This window comes from Lithobates pipiens, unplaced genomic scaffold (genome assembly GCF_037356315.1).
Source record: "Lithobates pipiens isolate NorthernLeopardFrog02 unplaced genomic scaffold, aLitPip1_a1.2 Scaffold_16, whole genome shotgun sequence".
Lineage (NCBI taxonomy): Eukaryota > Metazoa > Chordata > Amphibia > Anura > Ranidae > Lithobates > Lithobates pipiens.
The window spans coordinates 242,937,943-242,961,132 of NW_027507748.1; the positions used below are offsets into that span (position 1 = coordinate 242,937,943).

Genomic DNA, 23,190 nt, shown 5'->3' on the forward strand with positions numbered 1-23,190 from the left:
AAGGTTCAGGATGGAATCTGTTTGCTCTGTGGTCGCTGCACTTCCTGGCGCCTCTGGGTATCCAGGACACGTACTTGCATATACCCATATGCCTCAGGCATCAGAGGTTTCTGCGATTTACAGTTGGGCAAGAGCACTACCAATTCGTAGCTCTCCCTTTTTAGCCTGGCATCAGCACCCCGAGTATTTACCAAAGTGTTAGCTCCAATTCTGGCGCTGTTAAGGCAATGTGAGATCACAATCATGGGTTACCTAAACGACCTCCTGAGAGCAGCTTCCGCCTCAGAATTAAGGGAGGATGTGGCGATCACCATGCAAACGCTACAGGAGTTTGGGTGCTGAACCTAAAGAAGTCGGTGTTCGTGCTGACTCAACACCTGGAGTACCTGGACTTACTGCTGGACTCCGTGGAAGTGAGTTGTGTTTTTTTTTTTCCCTCCAGACAAACTGCAGACTCTCCGAGCGGTGAAGATGTTGATGAACCGCAGGTGGTCTTCGCTGTGCTTCTGCAGTACTGTACGCCCAATTTCACACCCGAGTCTTGCAGGAGATGATCCTGTCCAAATGGAACAAATCTCCATTATCCCTGGATCGTCAGATCTGGGTGAGTCAGTTAGTCAGGGATTCCCTTCCCTGGTGGCTGAGGTCTCTGACCCTAAGGTCTGGGAGATCGTTTCTTCCTCTCCATTGAATGGTTATCACAACAGATGCCAGCCTGACCATTTGGGGTGGAGTGCTGGGGGTACAGTCAACACAGGGCCTTTGGTTGTGGGAAGAATCCCAGCTGCCGATCAGTGTGCTCGAACTTCAGGCATTTGGACTGTGCCTCTCCACATGGTCAACGAGGCTACAAGGGAATCCGATTAGGATCCAGTTAGACAACGCCACAGCAGTGGCATAGGCCAACCATCAAGGAGGAACAAGAAGCTCAGCCACAGCACAGGAGGTTACTCACATCCTTCTTGGAAGATTTACCATCATACGTGGAAGGGCCTACATCTCCATGTGTGAGGAGATGGGCTGGCATCCGTGCACTTATTCAGTTTCCAGGATCCTGCTGATTTTACAGCAAGGAGTGGATCAGAAACTTGCCTTAAGCACCATCAGGGGACCGATATCAGCCTTGGCTGTCTTTTTTTTCCAATGCCCCTTGGCGTCTTACTCATTGGCAAGCACCTTTTGTACAAGGGGTTCGGCATGTAGTCCCTTCGGTTCGACCATCCCTACCTCCCATGGGATCAGAACCTGATGCTATTGGTGCTTCAGAAACCGCCATTTGAGAACATGAGGGAGATTCCCTTGTTGACTCTTTCTCAGAAAGTTGTCTTTCTAGTGGCCGTTACATCTGCCAGGAGGGTTTCTGAGTTGCTGCCCTGTCTTGCAAGTCGCCCTGTCTGGTTATCCACAAGGATAAGGCGGTGCTACGTCCCCAAGCCTTTTTTCTTCCGGTGTTTTCTGCATTCCATCTCAATGAGGACATTGTATTACCATCCCCTTGTCCTAAGCTTTCACATCCAAAAGAAGTTGCCCTACATTCCCTGGACGTGGTCTGGAATCTGAGGGTATATTTGTCCACTACGGCTCCCTTCCCGGAGCCAAACTCTGTTTTTCTTTGACTGGTCCGAAAAAAAGGTCTGACGGTCTCGACCACCATTTCCTGGTGGATCAGACAGATCGTGGTCCAGGCTTATGCCTTGAAGGGGCAGGTGCCCCCCTTTCCTCTCAGGGCCCATTCCACCAGGGCAATTGGGACCTCCTGGGCATTCTGACATCAATCGTCTGTCTCCCAGGTGTGTAAGGCAGCGACTTGGTCGTCCGTTCACACTTTCACAAAATGCTACAACGTTGATGCAAGCGCATCTTTGGATGCTTGCTTTGGCTACAAAGTTTTGCAGGCGGCTGTGTAAAGTTGTAATTTACACTTTGTAACTTTTTTTTAAAGACTACCAATTTTGTTGTAAACACATTTTTGATGCATATGTTGGCCGCAAGTTCTGGTGCGGCCGTTTCAGATGCCAACTCCTCTGTTGATGCGTTCCTCTGGTTGTGGGGGAAGTTGTTTTGCTGTTTTGACACTGCTTCGGAAGGTCCCTACGGTCAAGATTTAACCACTTGAGATCCACACTATAGTCAAATGACGGCTACAGCGCGGATCTCGAATGCCGGGATGACGTCTATTGACGTCGTCCCCTTTAATGGCTCCCTGCGCGCTCCCGGGAGCGCGCATCGGGGAAAATCTGTGTTGGCCGTGTCCCCTGGACACAGGCAATCACAGATCGCTGTAAACGGCCAATCACAGCGGCCGTTTACAGCGCGATCGCCGCCTCCAATGGGTGATCTCAAATGTCAACAAATGAGATCATCTCCCATTGCCGAATCTGTCTCCTCACACAGACAACGTGTGAGGAGAGAGATTCTGTGAGTTAAAAAAGTGTTTTTTGTGCCATCTGTGCCGCCTCAGCAGTGCGCATCTGTGCCGACTCAGCAGCGCCCATCTGTACAATCAGTGCGCATCTGTGCCGACTCAGCAGCGCGCATCTGTACAATCAGCGCGCATCTGTGCCGACTCATCAGTGCGCATCTGTGCCGGCTTAACACCAGCAACCATGTCTAAACGAGTCTTTTCCGCCCAGGAGAAGGCGTATTCTTTCCACGGCCGACGAGAGCAACGGGGAGCTCTCCTCTTCAGATTCTTTCGGATTCTGAAGCTGACATAAATTATGAGCCAGTCCTCAGCAGTGAAACACTGACTGAATCCGAGGAGGAAGATATCCGGCCCATCAAATGAAGGCTTTCTAGTGAGGCAGTGCCGTCCACCAGCATCGCAGTGCCCTCCACCAGCACCGCAGTGCCCCGGCAAGAAAGACCAAGTACCAGTGGGGTGTCATCTCAGCCCCAAAGGGTTAGGACCCATGCCGGCCTTCCCTATGCCCTTCAGAACCCCTTGTGGCTTCCTCCTAATTCAGGAGAGGCCAATGTTCCCCCTTTCACTGCCCAGCCAGGAGTCCAGGTGGACACGGAGAATTTTACCCCAATAGATTTTTTTTAATTTAATTTTTACGGAGGATATGTTGTCGTCAATTGTGGCCCAGTGCAACCTGTATGCACAACAATTTTGAAAAATCCGTCATCTTATTATGCCCGTCCCTACGAATGGAGAGACCTAACGGTGGAGGAGTTCAATGTTTTTTTTTTTTTTTTTTTTTTTTTTTTTTTTAGGCCTCACATTTAACATGGGACTCAAAAAAAAAAAAAAAAATCAATTGCGTACTTATTGGTCACCACACACCGCTCTTCTCCATAGTAATGCCCAGAACCAGGTATCAGATGATCCTGAGGTTCTTACATTTCAGCGACAATACCCAGTGCCTTCCACGAAATGACCCAAATTACGACAGGCTTTACAAAATTCGTCCAATACTTATTTTTCACAAACATTCCCCAAATTGTTTACCCTGGACCAACACCTATGTGGATGAGTCCCTTTATTAAATTTAGTGGTAGGCTTAAAATTAAGCAATTTATGCCCAGCAAAAGGGCCCGCTATGGGGAGAAGATCTACAAATTATGCGACTGAGCCACAGGGTACACATATTCATTCATGGTGTACGAAGGGAAGGACACCCAGCTGCAGCCCCCTAATTGTCCGGACTACTTGGGATCCAGAGGAAAAGTTGTTTGGGACCTCATATACCCCCTATTGGATAAAGGCTACCACCTGTATGTAGTTAACTTCTACACATCTCTGCCCCTGTTCCACAACCTTCACCGGAAGAAGACGCCAGCATGTGGCACCGTAAAAAGGAATCGGAAGGGCTTTCCTCAGTCTTGTGAATAAGGAGAAACCGCAAGTCTGAGAAACAAGGAGGTTCTGGCAGTGAAGTGAGGGACAGAATGGATGTGTATATGTTGTCTTCTATCCACAATGATACGTTCGTGGAAATCCCCAGAAGGAATGGCCCCGTAAAAAAAATGCATTTATGAATACAATTTGTTCATGGGGGGGAGTCGACTTCAACAACCAAATGATGGAACCATATCTTGCCACAAGACGGACATACCATTGGTACAAAAAAGTAGCAATTTTTTTCAATTGGCCATTTACAATTCCTATGTCATTTACCGCAACTCCACCCAAAACCCCAAACGTTTCTTTGGCTACCAGGAGGAAGTTTTCACTGCCCTTATTTTCCCAAACGGCCCACCAGAAAATATCCGATCAGATGTTTAGTCGACTCTCCGAGCGCTACTTTCCCGATTAAAATCCCTCCCAAACCAACAGGCCAAAGACATCAAAAAATGTAAGGTGTGTACCAGAGCAAGAGTCAGAAGAGACGCATCTTATTGTGCACAATGTCCTTCCCAACCAGGCCTCTGCATAGGTGACTGTTTTCGGCGTTACCATACTTCAATAAATTTTTAGTGAAGTATGGTAAGCATAATCCTCAGTTCCTGCCTTCATACACCATCACACCCCTTATGCCACTGCCTGCTCTGTAACTGATCCTGGCTTGTTATTTGACCACTCTTATGCCTGCCGATCCTGTACATACCTCTGCCTGATCTGGAACTGACCTTGGACTGTTTGACCACGATATTTGCCTGCCTCTTGGACTGATCTTGTATTCTGCAACTGGACTAGTGGTATTCAACACGGGGTCTCACACACATGAGGGGCTCCAGTATAGTTTTTCTGGATGAAGAAAACAATTTTCTTTTCTTATTCCTAGATTAGGGTCTGGAGACTCAGAGGCTTCAAAGAGATTTGGGAGGGAGAAGCCTCTACCCCTATCCCCATTCTGTCCTGAACGAGGCTCTACTTCTGTCTGCTGCCTATAGGACTTACTGCCGTCATGCCGCACTGACCACACCACATGGACCTGCCTACTACCAGGACCAATATTTTTGGCACTGCTGACAATATCTCTGCACTGACCCTGGACTGTATATGGACAGTATCCCTGCCTGACAAATTGTGTTCGCTGTTGCTGACCAAGTCCCTGCCTGCTGCCTGGACCAGTGATATCCTCCTGTGGACAACTGCGCTTCTAAAACCACAGGTAATCTTTTCTTTACCCTTTGCTCAGCATAATGTATTTGGGGGTGTAATTCTTGGTATGTGCAGGCTATGTGTCCCTGGAACGCCGGCGGTGTTCCTTGCATGTTGCGCCTCTGTATGTGGCCAGGCTGTGTAAACGTCTCACACGTGGTATTGCCATACTCAGGAGGAGTAGTAGAATGTATTTTTGGGGTGTTATTTTTGCTATGTAAATGCTATGCGTTTATAAGATATTTCCAAACGGACAACTTTGTGTAAAAAAAAAAAAAAAAAAAAAAAAATGGGTTCATTTTTTTTTTTCCACATTTTCCAAAAACTTCTGGAAAAAAATGAACCATTGAAAAGACTCACTATGCCTCATAGATTATACGTTGGGGTGTTAGCTTTCCAAAATGGGGTCATTTTCTGGACGTTTCCATTGCCCTGGTGTTCCAGGGCCTTCAAAACTAATAGGTGGTTGAGAAATGAAATGTGTAATTTATGCTCCTAGAATGCCTGAAGGTGCTACTTCAAAATTAGGCCTCTGTATGTGGTCAGGCTCTGTAAAAGTCTCACACATGTGGTATCGTTATACTCAGGAGGAGTAGGAGTATGTATTTTGGGGTGTTACCGTATATACTTGAGTAAGTTTTTCAGCCCCTTTTTTTTTAGGCTGAAAGTGCCCCCCCTCGGCTTATACTCGAGTCACTGCCGTCTGCCTACCCGATCAGCGTGTCGTGCAGACAGACGGCGGCCATTTCACTATTCAAAAGCCGCGCCTCCCTGTCTGTGATAGGCGGAACACTCAATTTCCCAGCAGTCAGTGGTCCTCCTATCACGGACATCCGCTCATCCTCATACTACGGACGAGGATGAGAGGATGTCCATGATAGGCGGACCACTGACTGCTGGGAAATTGAGTGTTCCGCCTATCACAGACGGAGGCGCGGCTTCTGAACAGTGGAATGGCCGCCGTCTGTCAGACGAGGAGGAGAGGTGCGGCTTTTGAATGGCATTGCCGCCGTATGTTTTTTATTCATGCAGATCGGTGCAAAATGGCACAGAGGCTGCAGATTGGCACACGGAGGCATGCAATGGTCACAGGGATGGACACAGCTGCAGATGGGCATTGTTGACCCTCTTTTCCACTCTTTTAAGCTGTAACAGTAGCTGCTGCATGTCTCACCCTCGGCTTATACACGAGTCAATAAGTTTTCCCAGTTTTTTTGTGGTAAATTAGGGGCCTCGGCTTATATTCGAGTCGACCTATACTCGAGTATATACGGTATTTGTGGTATGCACATTCCGTGTGGGAGAAATAAGCTATTACAATGAAAATTTTGTGGAAAAAAATAAATAAAATAAAAATATCTTTTGCAAAGAATTGTGGGAAAAAATGACAGCTTAAAATAACTCACCATGCCTCTTACTAAATACATTGGAATGTTTACTTTCCAAAAAGGGGTCATTTGGGGGGGCATTTGTACTTTCCTGGCTTGTTAGGGTCTCAAGAATGGAGATAGGCCTTAGTACATCAGATGTGATCTTTTTTTGCAAATCTTTGATTTGCACCATAGCTTGTAGACTCTATAAATTTCACACAGATCATATAATATGCAATCATTTGGGTTATTTTTACCAAAGATGTGTAGTAGTATAAATTGTGGCCAAAATTTATGAAGAAAAATTGCTAATTTGCAAAATTTTATCACAGAAACGCAGAAATTCATTTTTTTTTGAAAATTTTCGGTCTTTTTTTCATTTATAGCGCAGAAAATAAAAAAACGAGAGGTGATCAAATACCACCAAAAGAAAGCTCTATTGGTATGAAGAAAAGGACAAAAAAATCATTTGGTTAGTGTTGCATGACTGAGTAATTGTCATTCAAAGTGTGAGCACTGAAAGCTGAAAATTGGTCTGGGCATGAGGGGGGTTTAAGTGCCCAGTAAGCAAGTGGTTAAAGGAGCTGTGTCCAATGAATGAAAGAGAAACTAGGATTTTTGTACTCGCCGTAAAATCCTTTTCTCTGACGTTCATTGACAGACGCAGCACCCACCCCTCCTATTTTATGTTGTACTGCTTGTTGACGTACTTGGATTCAGGAAGCAGGCTGAGGGGGTTATAGCCAGAGGGACCCGGAGCTATGCAGTCTTGCTGTTTTTACATGTTCTGCCTAGTCCTCTCCTGAAGGTGGCGTTATAACCCTACGGTCAAGATTTAAAGGAGCTGTCAGTCAATGAATTTCAGAGAAAAGGATTTTACGGCGAGTACAAAAATCCTATTTTGTCGTTTTTAGTTCCTGAGACAGTATGCAAAGTACTTCCAAAATACCATTTGAACAAAAACAGTTGCTGTTTAAAAAGAAAAGCTAACTTTTAAATGTTACACAATAGCTTGTTACATTTTTGTATCTATCTCTTTTTTTTTTTTTTTTTTTTTTCATATCCAGGGATTTGATGAATATATGAACTTGGTGTTGGATGATGCAGAAGAAATCCATCTAAAAACAAAGTCTCGTAAACAACTTGGTAAGGTGTTTTTGTTCTATGAAGTACTGTATAGGGTGAAATTAGAAGATTTGATATATAAAGGATAACTTTTTTTGAATAAAGGGGTATCTTTTTTTTTTTATTTTTTTTTATTTTTTATATAGCCATAAAGCGATATTAACTTGACCCCTTCCCGCGGAGCGTACGCAGATGTGCGTACTCTGCTTCCGGGTTTAATACCGGGATGATGCCCGCATCCGCAGGCATCTTCCCGGCACTGTTTTTTACAGCGGGCGATTGGCTATCCAGCCATAACAACCGATGCAGCTAAAAGCCGCTTGGCTGTTATGCCGGAGGAGCGGGAGGGGATGTCCCCCGCAGCTGTTAATGATCTCACATCCGCCGCTGCTGGGCAGGGACTGGAATGAAGCATTAAGCGGCTTCATTCCAGTCTCCTAATGGTAAACACGGAAGCGACGTCATGACATCACTTCCCGTTTACTCGGCTGCCAATGGTGTTGGTTTAAAAAAAAATATATATACACTATTTAGAATCGCAGTTTTCGGTGATCTGAATACTTTGAAGTGTAAAGGAGGGATCGGGGGTCTTTTAGACCCCCGATCCCTCCATAAAGAGTACCTGTCACCACCTATTACTGTCACAAGGGATGTTTACATTCCTTGTGACAGCAATAAAAGTGATCAATTAAAAAAAAATAAAAAATTCATTTAAAATAAATTATATTTTAAATGAATATATAATAAATTTTTTTAAATCACCCACTGTCCCCGCGAGCTCGCGAAGCAAAGAAAACGCATACGGAAGTCACGCCCGCATATGTTAACGGTGTTCAAATCACACGTGAGTTATCGCTGCGATCGTCAGAGCGAGAGAAATAATTCTAACACTAGACCACCTCTGTAACACTAACCTGGTAACCGTAAAAAAAAAAAAAAATTTTAAAGCGTCTCCTATTCAGATTTTTAGGTACCGTACTTTGTCGTCATTCCACGAGTGCGTGCAATTCTAAAGTGTGACATGTTTGGTATCTATCTACTCGGCCTAACATTATCTTTCACATTATGTCAAAAAATTGGGCTAATTTTACTGTTTCGTTTTTTTTTTTTTTTTTTATTCATGAAAGTGTCCCTTTTCCCAAAAAGTTGCTTTTAAAACACCAATGCGCAAATACCGTGTGACAAAATATTGCAACAATCGCCATTTTATTCTCTAGAGTCTCTGCTAAAAAAAATATATAATGTTTGGGGGTTTCAAGTAATTTTCTAGCAAAAAAATCTGGATTTTAACTTGTAAACCCCAAATGCCAAAAATAGGCTTAGTCATGAAAGGGTTATTAATGAAATCAAAGCAGTTCTGCCCCCCCATACTGTGCAACACTCTGGCATAGTGGCCCCTTCACACCTCTTATTGAAGTCCCCTCGCTGTAGCTGCCTGCTTCTCCCTGCTCCAGGTGGCTCCTCTACCAAGTGGTATGTTCTGTGAGCATCTCTGCATGCGTGTTCCTGAGCTGTGGTGTGTGCATTCAGATGCGCACAGAGTTGGTAAGCCATGCCCCTACTGCCTCCTCACAGGACTTTGACTGACAGGAGCATATGGCTCCCGTTGCCCTCCGTTTTTTCCTGTGAAACCAGGAAATGAGTGGACAGTTGAGGCTTCAGGTAAGTGTTAGTGATTTGGGGAGGGGGGGGGGACAATGTGAAAAAGTGGCAAATCATAACCCACCCTCTCTCACCTGTTCAATGTTTGTATGATACTCTGAAGGAATTATTTACTCATCTAGGGCTGCAGCTAATGATTATTGCCATAATCAGTTGGCCGATTATTTTTTACCACTTCAGCGAAATTCCCAGAGAGACTTATCTCAACTTTCCCAGTTCAGGTTTTTGTCTCTTCTCTCTAATCGTTTTCACATCATCGTGGGTTCGTTTTTTGTACTTTAATATATTTACTTTTCAAACTTTTTTTTTTTTCCCTTTTTCCTTTCTTCCCTCTTTTTTAATTAAAATTTAAATTAATTAAATTTGAATTAAACTTTAATTAAACAGGGGTCTTTACTCCCTAATTTAGCCCCCTACCCCTCCCAACCCTTCCCTCCCCCCCGTCCCTGTTCGTTGTGTTCTCTCGTAGGTTACCTTCCTCTGCCTACTATCTTCTTTTTCTGAGGATTTGAATTTCTCCCAACTTTTTCAATGTAGGTCCGAGATCGTCTCTAACTGTGCCATTTTATTATGATACTCTATTTTATCATACCAGGCTCTTCTGTTTTTTCACTGTTTAACCAATTTTTCGGGATCACCCCTTTTGCCGTGTTAAAGAGTATTGGAATAATTGTTTTCCTTATCTGATTCATAGATTTTTCAAAGTTCTGAAACAGACACGTCTGAAAGTTACATTCTATGTTCTCCTTTTGTTATTTCTTTTATACTATTCACAATCTCTTGCCAATACTCCTTTATCTTCGGGCACTCCCACCAGATGTGCCATTGTTGCCCTTTGACTACATTTCCTCCAGCATAAAGGGGAACTCTCCGACTGACATTGGTTTATTCTCACTGGTGTCCAGTACCATCTGGCCAGCAGTTTATAATTCATCTCGATGGTATTCATATCTCTTCATATCGTATTTTGACTTTTCCCTTCGTGACCACCTCTTTCTATTGTGGGTTTTTTGTTTTCTGTACATTGAATTTCTCGTTCCCCAGTGCAAAAAAGTTAGTTCCCGTGAGTGCCATTAACGGGGAATTGTATTTCCAATTCTCTTTCGGACATATTGTGTCCCAAATTTTAAACAAGTTTTCGGTCAGTGTGTATCTTGATCCAGTGTCCTAGATACCCAGATATTTTTGTGTAGCGTACTCCTACTTAAAGCGGAGGTCCACCCTAAAGTGGACCTTCCGCTCATCGGAACCCTCCCCCCCCCCCCCCCCCCTCCGGTGCCACAATCGGCACCTTTCAGGGGGGAAGGGGGTGCAGTTACCTGGATAATCCAGGTAACTGCACCCACTTCCGGGATAGCTCTCTGCGGAAAGGGGCGTAACTTACGCCCCTTTCCGCAAGTGCCCGCCCCTTCCCGCAAGTGCCCCGCTCCCTGCTGGGAAACGCACAGATCCCAGAGGCAGCGGGGAGCGTCCTTATTGCGCAGCGCGATTCGCGCATGCGCAGTAGGGAACCGGGAAATGAAGCCGAAAGGCTCCATTTCCTGATTCCCATACCCAAGATGGCGGCGGCAGGACCCGACAGGCGACCTAGAGATCGGCTTCGGGTGCCGACATCGCCGGCGCGCTGGACAGGTAAGTGTCACTATTTTAAAAGTCAGCAGCTGCAGTATTTGTAGTTGCTGGCTTTTAAAAAAAAAAACGCGGAGTCCCGGTGGACTCCCGCTTTAATGTGTCTTCTATCTCGACCCATGTTTTTTTCACCATTTTCTTTCGTCCATTCTATCAACCGTGCCAGTATTACTGCTTTATAATATCTATGTATGTCTGGGGTTGTCAGTCCACCATTTTCCCATTTCCTAGTGATAAGTGATAAGTAGTTTATTCTAGGCTTCCTATTCTGCCATATGAATTTTATCAGCAGTTTTTTCATTATCTTGAAAAAGCTCTGCAGTATCCCTATTGGTAGCATCTGAAATACATACATTAATTTTGGAAGAGTAACCATTTTGAACAAGTCTGCCTATCCACAACAGTGTCCGTGGGCCTGTTCTCGCCAGGTCCGACTTTACCTCGTTGATGGGATATAGTTTGCGACATATAATTTGTCAACAGTAGGAGTTATTTTAATTTTTAGGTATTTTAGCTCTTCCTTAACCCAGGTAAACAGAAGTGTATTTTGAAGAATCTGGCCTCCTTTTCCTCCACTCCTATATTTAATATTTCTGTTTTGATAGGATTTATTTTAAAATTTGAAAGTTCCCCATATTTAACTTATTTCAATATATTTGGCAAAGTCACCTTTTGAGTTTGTCACATACATCAACACATCTGCATATGCCGCTATTTTATATACCTTTTCTCCCACTCTCACCCCTCCTATATCCCGGTTGTTAGGGTCGCCAAAAAGGGTTCCATTGATGGAACATATAGGAGAGTTGAGAGCGAGCAGCCCTGACGTGTACCATTGCCCATCTCGAAGCTGGGAGACCATCTCCCATTATCCCTTACCATAGCAGTTGGCCCATTGTATAAGTTCTTAATCCATTGCATATACCTTGGTTCTATTCCCAGGTATCTTAATGTTTCCATCATGAATCCCCAGTCTACCCTGTCAAATGCCTTTTCCGCATCTAATGACAGGAGTAGAGCTGCTCCACTCATACTACTTTTCCCTAACATCAGGATTGTTTTGAGGCTATTATCTCTTCCCTCTCTACCCGGGACAAACCCAGTCTAATCTGGGTTTATCCAGTATGGTATTTAGCTTTTTCAATCTGGTAGATAAGATCTTTGCATACATTTTTATGTCCACATTTAGGAGGGCAATGGGTCTGTAGCTGGAGCAGTTGGTCTTATCTTTATCGTGAATCTCCGTAGAACCATGTTGGTAAGGCTCTTAAACATATTTTAGTACTTGAATCTTGTGTAATATGCGTCTCTTGTAAAAATACTATTTCAGCTGCATAGCTTTCGAATTCTCTCAAAATTATGTCTTTTCCTTGGTGAGTTTAGTACATGATGACACAGCTTTGATACTATCCTTATCCTCCATTTCTGTTTAAGTCCCCACGCGTCTCCCAGTGGGCCTCCCCACCCCCATTTGGAGGTTCGGGCTGGATCCCCACACGGAGCCACACTGAGCTATTCCTATTCCTATTTTTGGCAAGGAGTTCCACTTTTCTTTTAAGGTCGAACAATAGGACCTCTTGCCCTCCCACCCCCACCCCCCTGTTAGATTTCCACCTTAGGGTTAAAATACCATTTGTAGTTGTCAAGGAGCGTGGCCTTACCTGCACGGTGAACAACCGCCCCCCCCCCCCCCCATCACCTGCACGTTCTCACCATTCTGCCCTAGCCCCCCCGCAGTCACCACTCCCTCCCCACCCCCCAGCACTGGGATTTCCAATTTTCTGCAGAAGTCTGGGATTTCTTCAATAAATCTCAGACTAGTACTAATTCCATTTCTTATCACATTCAGGCTAGCAGGAAACCGCCAGTTATACTGTATTTCTTGTTCTTGAAGTGTTTTTAGAAGGAGCCTTCTTAGAGTCTCTGGTGCCAAATCCTGAAAAAATTGTATAGTATTGCCCCTATATTCAACTGGTGGGTTCCTCCTTAAATTTTTCCAGATTGAGTTCTTATCCTCCCATTTTCTGAAATGTACAATTGCGTCCCTAGGTTTTTCCTTGGGAAGTCCTGGCGGTTTTCTTAGTCTGTATATTCCTTTTAATTCTATTATGTTGGTTCCGTCATTACCCAACATTGGATTTAATAAATTTGTTATTGTTTCTGCCAGTTTGTCGTCTTGTACCGATTCTGACAAGCCACGGATTAGGGGATTTATTTTTTATTTTTTCCTCCGATCTCTATTTTCTCGATCTTCCATTTTATACGTTTGTTCCTGTTCGTTTTTATTTTTATTTAATTCGCCTCTCAGTTCCTTAATTGTTCTGTATGGGCAAGCGACGACGTTTCTATTTCTTCAAATCTTGTGAGCAAAAACCCAAAGTTTTTATGGATTTGTCATTTCTGCTTTCAGTGAAATTTCCAGGGCTTCAAACATCTTTTCCATGTCCCCTTTTGTTGGGAACTGGTATGGGTGTAGGACCTCAGCTCCTCTAGAGGCTCCCTCTCCAACTCTTCCAAATCTTGTTCCATTCTTACTTCTGGGGGTAAACTGCTATCTACTATTATCTTATTTTGACCCTTTTTTTTCCTTCTTTTCTCTAGTTTCCTGCTGCCGTCCCTTCGCACTCTGATGTTTTTCTCCTTCTCCCTGCAGTAGGTATCTTCCCATAGGGCCTGGGCTTAGGCTGGGTCCCAGGCTAGTCCGTGGCGACTTAGTTGTTCCCCCTCCTTGTTTTTCCTCTCATCTTAAAAAAAAAAAAAAAAAAAAAAAACCCTGCCGGTTGAAGTATTATGTGCAGTTAGTTTCTGTTAGTCCAATTGTTTCATTTACCTATATGTCCCCTTTTTTTACTTTAATCAAACTACCTTGGACTATGTCTTAAGAAAAAATATTGGGGGCAGAAAACATAACAAACTCTCCTCTTCTCTCTCTTCACAGAATGGAGCAGCCTTTTCCTCAGTATCTTTACTTTCTTTCCCTCTATGAGCTCTTTAATCTTAGTGTCACTGTCTCATCTTCTCCACCCTCAATTCAATGATTTCTTTAGCTAGCTCCACCGCAGCTTCAAAAGCAAGGCAATCTCAGTATAAACTATTTCAGTTGTAATATTGTATAGGCTGTTACTTTTCTGAGCCGATTTAGAGTAGGGTGAGTCCAATCCTCAGTGCAGTGTATAGTGCAGGACTGTCCGGTCCACTTGTGAGTTGCGGTCTGTACTCGGCTCTCCTCGGTTCTTCTCGACTATTCCCGTGTACTTCTGAGTGCTGCCGACCACCTCCATACACTGCTTCGCCCGTTCGGCAGTCTCCGGAAGAAATCATAATTTGGCCAAAATGGGGGAAAAAAGTGCTTACTTTATATATACTTTTTATACATAACTAGAACATCTAATATACATTTCTAATTTGGACATTATAAGGCAACAATTGCAAGCAATTCCCCCACTTCCTGTTCTGGTGACACCAAGACAGAAAGCGAGGGGAAATATCATGCAATGATATAACCCTATTAGATGTTCTAGTTATGTATAAAAAAAAGCGTATATAAAGTAAGCCATTTTTTTTTTTTCCCCATAAAAGACCATACAACAGAACAAAATATAGCGCACATATGCAAAAAAGACATTTACCTCCTTCAAGGCTATTTAAAACAGACATTTTCAAAAAATATGGGGATTTGGTCACACCATATTGCTATACGGTGCTTAAGCCCACTTACTGCAACAAAGTACCCCATGGTAGGTAGGTCCTACGCTATCCATAGACTGGGCGATCCTGCTTCTCTGAACCATGGGATCATTAGTGTCCACCTGTGTCATAGGTGGAGACCTCTATTTCTCTCATATAGAGGAGTGTATGGCTCCCATGGTTCAGAAAAGCAGCATCTCCCAGTCTATGGATAGCTTAGGACCCAATAATTATAGGGTACTTTGTTGCAGTAAGTGGGCTTAAGCACCATATAGCAATATAGTGTGACCAAATCCCCATATTTTTTCATGTTTTTTGAAAATGCCTAGGTGTTTTAAATAGCCTTGCAGGAGGTAAATGTCTTTTGCATGTGTGCACTGTAATAATTTTGTTCTGGAGGAGGATAAGGATGTGGGATGAAGGAGATGGGACTGGAGGAGGAGGACATGGGATGGGACTCAGTGGGATTGCCAGTGGGCGGGCCCCATGGAATGTTGATGGTCAGGTCCGGGGGTGGGGGGGCAGTACTAAAACTGTGTAAGGGGCCCCAAAATTTCTGATGGCGGCCCTGGCTACGATGCTGACATCACTGGACTCCAGGACAGGCAAGTGTCCAAATTTATTAAGTCAGCAGCTGCTGGCTTTTAATTTTTTCAGCGGTGGGCGGACCTCCTCTTTAATAGTCACTAATAACAGTTAAGGTCCAATACTACATTCATTCCTTTAGGACCTAAAGTGTCAGTTAAATGGATAAATTCGTTTTTTTTTAAATCCTGAAAGGTACCTGTTGTGTGTTTAAAAATGCATTGACATGCTGTGCTTTTTTATACTCTATTTTAATATTTATGTTCAAATACCCTTTTCCCCACAGTTCGCTAATGCTGCGTACACATGGGTCAGACTATCCGGCGGACTTAGTCTGCCAGACAAACCGCCGTAATGTCCGCTGGACTGTCCAAACGAGCGGACCTGCCCACACGTAGGACTATCCGCCGGACTTTTGAAATGAAAGGACTTGCCCACTCACTGAGGAAAGTCCGTTCATTTTGAACACGGCTCCAGGTAGCCGGGACTAGAGAAGGAAGTCAATGTCACCGCCTTCAGTGGCGAGATTGACACGTCCCTGGTCCTGTCACCTATAAGGACTTAAAGGGGAAGCCCTATGCCAAAAAAAACCGGGGGGGGGGGGTGGCGGGGGGTCCACATCAGACCCTTATCCGAGCACGCAACCTGGCTGGTCAGGAAAGGGGGTGGGGACGAGCGAGCGCCACCCCCCCCCCCCCCGCCGAGCCGTACCAGGCCGCATGTCCTCCCCATGTTGATGAGGACAAGGGCCTCTTGCCGACAACCCTGGCCATTGGTTGTCGAGGTCTGCGGGCGGGGGGCTTATCGGAATCCGGGCGCTCCCTTTAATAAGGGGGCCCTCGGAATACCGGCCCCCCACCCTATGTGAATGAGTACGGGGTACAATGCACCCCTACCCATTCACCTGTGAAAATTTTTTTAAATAAAACACAACACACAAGGGTTAAAAATAATTTATTGCACAGCTCCGGGGGTCTTCTTCCGTCTTGGGGGGGGGGGGGGGGGGGGTTCTTCTCGCCGTACTCCTCCGCTATCTTCTGCTCTTTTGTTAGCTCTTTTACTAGCGGAGGAGCCCGGCCTTCTTCGCCGCCGCCTGGGGGTCTTCTTCCGACTTCAGGGGTCTTGTCCCCATCTTCAGTTCTTCTTTCCGGGCCTCTACTCCTTCTTCCAGCTTTTACTGGCGGTGGCCCGGTCTTCTGTCGCCGCTGTCTTCGCCGCCTTCTGTTCTTTTCTTCTTCTCTTCTTGAGATGTTGACTCGTTGCTGTCTCTGGCCGTATTGATAGGGATGCGTCAACTTGTATAGGGACATCGTCGGGTGATGTCACGGTCCCAGACTGTGGGACTTTGACATCATAATGGGCAGCGACATCACCAGGCGATGTCCTTATATAAGTTGCAGCATGCCGCGTCCCTGTCATTGCGGCCAGAGACAGCGAGTCAACATCTCAAGAAGAATGAGAAGGCGGCGGCAATAGAAGACCGGGCCACCGCTTGCAAAAGAGCTGGAAGAAGGCGCGGAGGCCCGGCAAGAAGAACCGAAGAGGGGGGACTAGACCCCTGAATTGCGACGAAGAAAGCCGGGCTCCTCTGCTAGCAAAAGAGCAGAAGATAGCGGAAGAGTCCGGCGAGAAGACCCCCCCCCCCCTCCAAGACGGAAGAAGATCCCTGGAGCTGTGCAATAAATTATTTTTAACCCTTGTGTGGTGTGTTGTGTTGTGTTTTATTTAAATTTTTTTTCACAGGTGAATGGGTAGGGGTACATTGATTGCGCTCGCTCGTCCCCATCCCCTTTCCTGACCGGCCGGGTTGCGTGCTCGGATAAGGGTCTGATATGGACCTAGGGGGGGACCCCCACGGCATGGGGCTTCTCCCTTTAGTCCATACCAGGTGACGGAAACAGCGACGTGTCAATCTTTTAGTCGATAAACATCAGGCTGCATGGACATGGTTTTATTTATCATGCTGAATGAATTTTTTTAATTAAAATTTATGCTGCTAGCAATGTTAAATGTACCGTTAATGTGGTTTATAGATTTTCATGAGCTCATGTTTCTACTTATTTTAATAATTGAGGAACTGATATAGCGGGACTGATTTATTTATTTTAAATGTAAAAGAAATCAATATATGGTGCTGCGCTCCAAATGTGTAGCCAATATCGCTACTAAGTAAACATCAATACTCAGTAAATATAATTTATATAAAATTATATCGTGCCTTATCCTAAATAATACCCTTTAAAAAATATATATTGTGCTACAATACTAATTACGACTGCTTTGTAAATATTACTCTTCTAAAGTGCATAAGTGCCTTATTAAAAACATTCAATAAAGTGCATAACCAAGTGCATAAACAAAACTAATTGATACAACACATTGTTCGGACACTGTTGCTGATCATATACCATAAAGTACATAAGTGACAACTTAAAATAAAAATGTCCAATTAGAATTTGATGTGTCTAAATCCACAGCAGCAAACTATATACATCAAATCATGCAATCTGTGAGTCCACACAGTGCCAAAACTAGGATCCCCACGTCACGTCCTCCTAGGAGGACACTGGAAGTGACGTCCGGAGCATGAGCGCGGTGCTAGTTTTGTATTTAGTTATGCTTTTTGTTGCTAAATTTGAGTACCCAGGATTTTGTCCTTATGAATAAATGTATATATTATTGCATACTTCACTATTGGAGTTCCCTCTTCCTTTTATGGTAACCACGCTATGCTGCCTGAGCATCTAGTGGGGATTTATCTGCATTGTTTGCAGCAGTTGTCAGCACTATCAAGCCCATATCCCTGGAGTTAATAATGCTGTTTACCTTACAGCAGTAAGGTAAGGTGGCCACTGCACCCATTGTGTGCACACTGAGGAATTGCAAGATCACCTTTTGGAATCGCTTACCTTTCCCGGAGTTTCCTAGTTTTGGCACTGTGCGGACTCAGACTGCATGATTTGATGTATATAGTTTGCTGCTGTGGATTTAGACACCTCAAATTCTAATTGGACATTTTTATTTTATTTAAGTTGTCACTTATGCACTTTATGGTATACGATTATCAGCCACAGTGTCCGAACAATGTGTTGTATCAATTAGTTTTGGTTATGCACTTTATTGGATGTTTTTAATAAGGCACTTATGCACTTTAGAAGAGTAATATATACGAAGCAGTCGTAATTAGTATTGTAGCACAATTTGCAATATATATATATATATATATATATATATATATATATATATATATATATATATATATATATATATATATATATATATATATATATATATATATATATATATATATGGTATTATTTAGGATATAGGCACGATATAATTTTATATAAATTATATTTACAGAGTATTGATATGTTTACTTAGTAGTGATATTGGCTACATATTTGGAGCGCAACACCATATATTGATTTATTTTTCACTTACACACTTGGGGAGGGTTTGTACCCCTGTCGGTGGTTTGCTGCAACCATAGCTTAATTTAAATTTTAATACATATTTTTGGCACAAGAATACCTCATAACTCTATTTTTTCATTTTAAATGTAGTTTATTTAACAATGAGTTCATACATGATATGATTGAGTGATATCGATCAGAACTCAGTTGGGCAATTAGAGCTGTAATAGCCGATCTGGGGTTAGCAGCGATGTTAAAACATTAAGTTTAGATCTGAGGGTGACCAAGAAAGAACACTGATGGGTATTCTATAATAAGTTATATATCTTTGTTATATGCAGAGATGTTGTGTAAACAGATGTGCTCCCACAGTACTTTGGTTTAAATAGAGCTAGCGACCCATTACAGGGCTAATACCTGGCACTAGCCGTTATAAATGGAAGGAGCTGTGCTGTGTGGACACGTTGTCTGACGAAGTGATGACAAAACACAGCTACCTACACTGTCAGTGGTCATCTCAACCTGGGTACACCTTTCTCAGAGATCTGTGGAGTGGTGAGAGACAGGCAAGTGAGACAGGATTGTCATTTTATGTGTTTTAATGATTTTGTACAATTGTAAGTGCACATTTGTATGGGGGGATTGGATTTAATAAAACTTTTGTTATGGAATTACGATATGTTCACATCTTTTAGTTGCGAGTGACATCTAAATGGCATATTCTCGCATGTAAAGAACAAATCAATACAGGCTCATATTCTGGGTCTATCTGGTGCGTTTATTATCAGACGAAATTTCACACGCGGTGTGATGGGATCCATGGTTGGATATATACCTACATGGACGCTATTGATGCCCAGGTGCCACCCATTGGGGGGGGTGTCAGGCCAGCTGCCCCGCCTTTCCTGGACCTGGGACAGCACTGCCATACTTTAAAGATAAGAAAAACCTTACTGACAGCCACTTCTCATACAACATTCCTCCTGTGTCACTCAATGTAAATGGAAGCCTGTAATATCTCAAGTAACGTCGCTCGTTCTGGCCGCTCTCCTAGAGTGTACCTTTTTGATTGGAGGAGAGCGGTCATGTGACCAATGAAACGGTAGAGTCGCATAAACAGGTCCACAAGAGCAGCCATTTACATTGAGAGTGACACAGGAGGAACGTTGTATGAGAAAGGTCTGTCAGTAATGATTTACAATGAGTCAGTTACAAAGGAGAGAGGTGTGTGTATGGGCTGGCAGTGATGATTTCTCAACTTTAGACTATGCTGGCAGTCTCCTGGGAGTGCAGGGGGGCTTTATAATGGAAGGAGTCTGTGTGCTGTGCAGGGGGCTGTGGAAAGGGTTCCCCCCCTCTTAAAATTAGGGTGTGTTATACGCTGATAAATACGGTATGCAATATTGGTCTTATATTTATTATTGGTTTTATATAATTAAACGAAAAAATCTCCGTAGACACTTTAAATTATTTTTTTTCACGGTAACCAGGTTAGAATTAGAGGAGGTCTAGTGCTAGAATTATTGCTCTCGCTCTGACAATCGCAGCGATGCCTCACATGCGTGATTTGAACACCGTTTACATATCAGGGAGTGAATATCGCCAATAGAAAGTATTTCCATATAAAAATCCACTCCCGTTTCAGGAGTAAAAAACGAATTTCTCAATACAATCCTGGGCATACACGGCTTCACCTAGTCACAGCACAATTATGTCACCTCCCATTTAAACATGAATGGGCTTTCTCAAAGGTTCAGGCTACTGAAGAAAGCCCACTGGGTGATACGCATGAGGTGGGTGGTGATGTAATCGTGCCGAGGATTGTATGCCTATTTTTTTACTTCTGAAATGTGAGTGGATTTTTATATGGAAATACTTTTTACAAGCGCTTTGCACTATTTTTTTTTTCTCCTATATGATTGACGCCATGCTATGAGCTATGGTTTTGATGTGTACAGCCAGTAGGAGTGGGTAGTGAGGAAAGTTTGTGTAATTTTTTTTTTTTTTTTTTTTACGTTTTTATATAGGGATTCTGATTGCCGAAAACTGGTCAATCCTGCTGTCCCAAGGCCCCTTGTATTATAGCGTTTAGTCACTGGCTTAACGGCGTGGCTGTTGAAACCAGGTCTTCAACGGCATATGTATATCTGACCCTCCTATTCCTGAATTCAAGCCATAAAAGCCACTTCAAGAAAATGGTGAGCACAGTGGTGTAGTGGTTAGCACTCTAACCTAGCAGTAAGAAGGGTCGCTGGTTCAAATCCCAACCACGACACTACCTGCCTGGAGTTTGCATGTTCTCCCTGTGCCTGCGTGGGTTTCCTCCGGGTACTCCGGTTTCCTCCCACAATCCAAAGACATGCAGGTAGGTTAATTGGCTTCTGTCAAAAATTGGCCCTAGTATATGAATGAGGACCTAGGATTGTGGGCTCCTTGAGGGTAGGGACAGAAATGAGTGTGTACAGGCATAGGGACAATTGTAGACACTCGCTCAGGTTGAACTGGATGGACTGGTGTCTTTATTCAACCTAACAAACTATGAAACTATGAAAATATCTACCACCATACCTGGAGCCCCTTTTCCCACCTTGTGTAAACAAGCATTTTAACCCAAGAGATTACTTGGTACCTCGTATATTGGCTAAGCCAAAAACTTAGCTGTAAGTGCCGTACTCTTGGCATAGGATGGATAAGGCTGAAACCTGAGCTTTTGGCTCATCTCTTGTGAAATATTCAAGGTGCCTCAAGAATCAGACCATGCGCTTTCCTTGATCTTAATTTTGTCCTGTCCTGCAAAAAACACCCTTTGAGCCCATTAGGGCCACTTTACAGGCACTCTCATGCTTGCACTGCATTAACAACATTGAAGCAATACAGCTCAGAAGCACCATGCAGCTGGCATATTCAATTGACATGTATAAAACAAAGACGCTCAATCTATAAATTGAGTGTCTTGTTTTATACATGTCAATTATTTCTTTAACCACTTGGCGCCCACCATATAGCAGAATGATGGCGGCAAAGTGATTTGCGATATCCTGACCAGACGTTATATGAAAAGTTTCAGGATATCAAGCCCGGGGGGGCGCGCATCGTGGCAATTGTTGTTGTGGCGTGTCAGTCTGACAGACTCTTTACATCGTGATCAGCCATGATTGGACACGGCTGATCACGTGGTAAACAGGAAGAGCCGTTGATCAGCTTTTCCTCACGTCTATCAGACTCGATTACAGGAGAGCTGATCGGCTTCTCTCCTGACAGGAGGGGGGGGGGTTTGTGCTGATTGTTTCAGTGCAGTCCCCCTTGGATGACCGCCCAGGACCACCGGGGATGGCCACCACACTGGACCATAAGGGATTCCAATCAGTGCCAGGCAGCTGCCAGTCGGTGCCAAACCAAAATGCCTGGCAGTGCCACCAGTGATGCCTATCGGTTAAATCTATCGGTGCCACTCATAAGTACCCATCAGCACCGCCTATCAATGCCCCCTCATCGGTTAGACCCGTTGGCACAGTGTTTTCCTTGTCGTTGGCCACCCTTCTGATTTATTGTTTGGTAACATCCCAGGGTCTAGGAATATGCAATTCCTTTTATCTTGTACAGTACAGACTCCCCTTGTCTCTGTTCCTGTGTTACTCTGCATTGTTTGCTAAAAACTGGAAGAGACGCACCCAAAGCTTTGCCAGTGTCCAGCACTTGAAGATGGTAGCCTTTATGAATATCCAGTCTGTCCTGTACCGTACTTCAAGATACCGACTTTACAGCCAAGTCTATTTCCTTTTTTTAGGGTCGTGGTCAGACTTATTTCTTGATTTTATTATGTTTCAACTGTAATTGATGTAATATTGGAATCAGGTGAGGGTTTTTTTTCTTTTCTTCAAGGCAAGTAATGCATTTGACCTTTTTTTGAGTCAATGCAGGTCAGGTAAAAACTACTTTACATAATGTAGTTTCAGATTTCTTAAAACTGTATACACTAAGTACTTATGCTTTGTTTTTTGCTTTTATAGGTCGCATCATGCTGAAAGGAGACAACATCACATTGTTACAAAGTGTTGTGAATTAATGGAATGAAGTTTCTTTCCCCTAACTTTTTTTTTTTTCATTATGTATAAAGAAATAGTTATCTGGTTTTAAAAAAACAAAACAAAAACATTGTAGACTGTTTTTTGTAGTTGCATGTACAAACTTGTTTTTGATAAAGATTTTCAAACTGTCATCTTGTACTCTTATCTGTGTTCAGTGCTTGTTTTATCACCTCTGCTGATTCCATTGTTTCAGACTAACTTTGCCGTTTCCTTTTGAAAGTCAATGAAAAAGACCAAAGCGCAAACTGCATGAAAATGTTCACCTTAAATTATAACTAAAGGCAAAACAATTTTTTTTTTAGTTTTGGATAGAGTGCAGATGGCCTAGAACACCTGTCGGTTTTTATTGCCGTCTGAGCCCCTGTTAACCCCTTCCCGCCGAGCGTACGCAGATGTGCGTACTCGGCTTCCGGGGGGTATACCGGGATGATGCCTGCACCTGCAGGCATCGTCCCAGTACCATTTTTTTAGAGCAGATGGTTGGCTTTCCAGCCATAACAACCGATGCGGCTAAAAGGCGCTCGGCTGTTATGCCTGAGGAGCGGGAGGGGACGCCCCCCGGTGATCTCACGTCCGCC

The 23,190-nt window shown here is 43.8% G+C and overlaps 1 protein-coding gene across 2 annotated transcripts in view; it reads left to right on the forward strand.

Moving 5' to 3' along the window:
• Positions 1–22,743, forward strand: part of SNRPE (small nuclear ribonucleoprotein polypeptide E) — a 52,452-nt gene extending 29,709 nt beyond the window's left edge. For both annotated transcript variants that reach the window (XM_077481234.1, XM_077481233.1), the window contains exons 4-5: positions 7,488–7,566; positions 22,535–22,743. In XM_077481234.1, the coding sequence (XP_077337360.1) occupies positions 7,488–7,566; positions 22,535–22,590 (135 nt within the window). In that variant the 3' untranslated portion in view covers positions 22,591–22,743. The remainder of the gene's footprint in view (positions 1–7,487; positions 7,567–22,534) is intronic.
• The last annotated feature ends 447 nt before the right edge of the window (positions 22,744–23,190 follow it).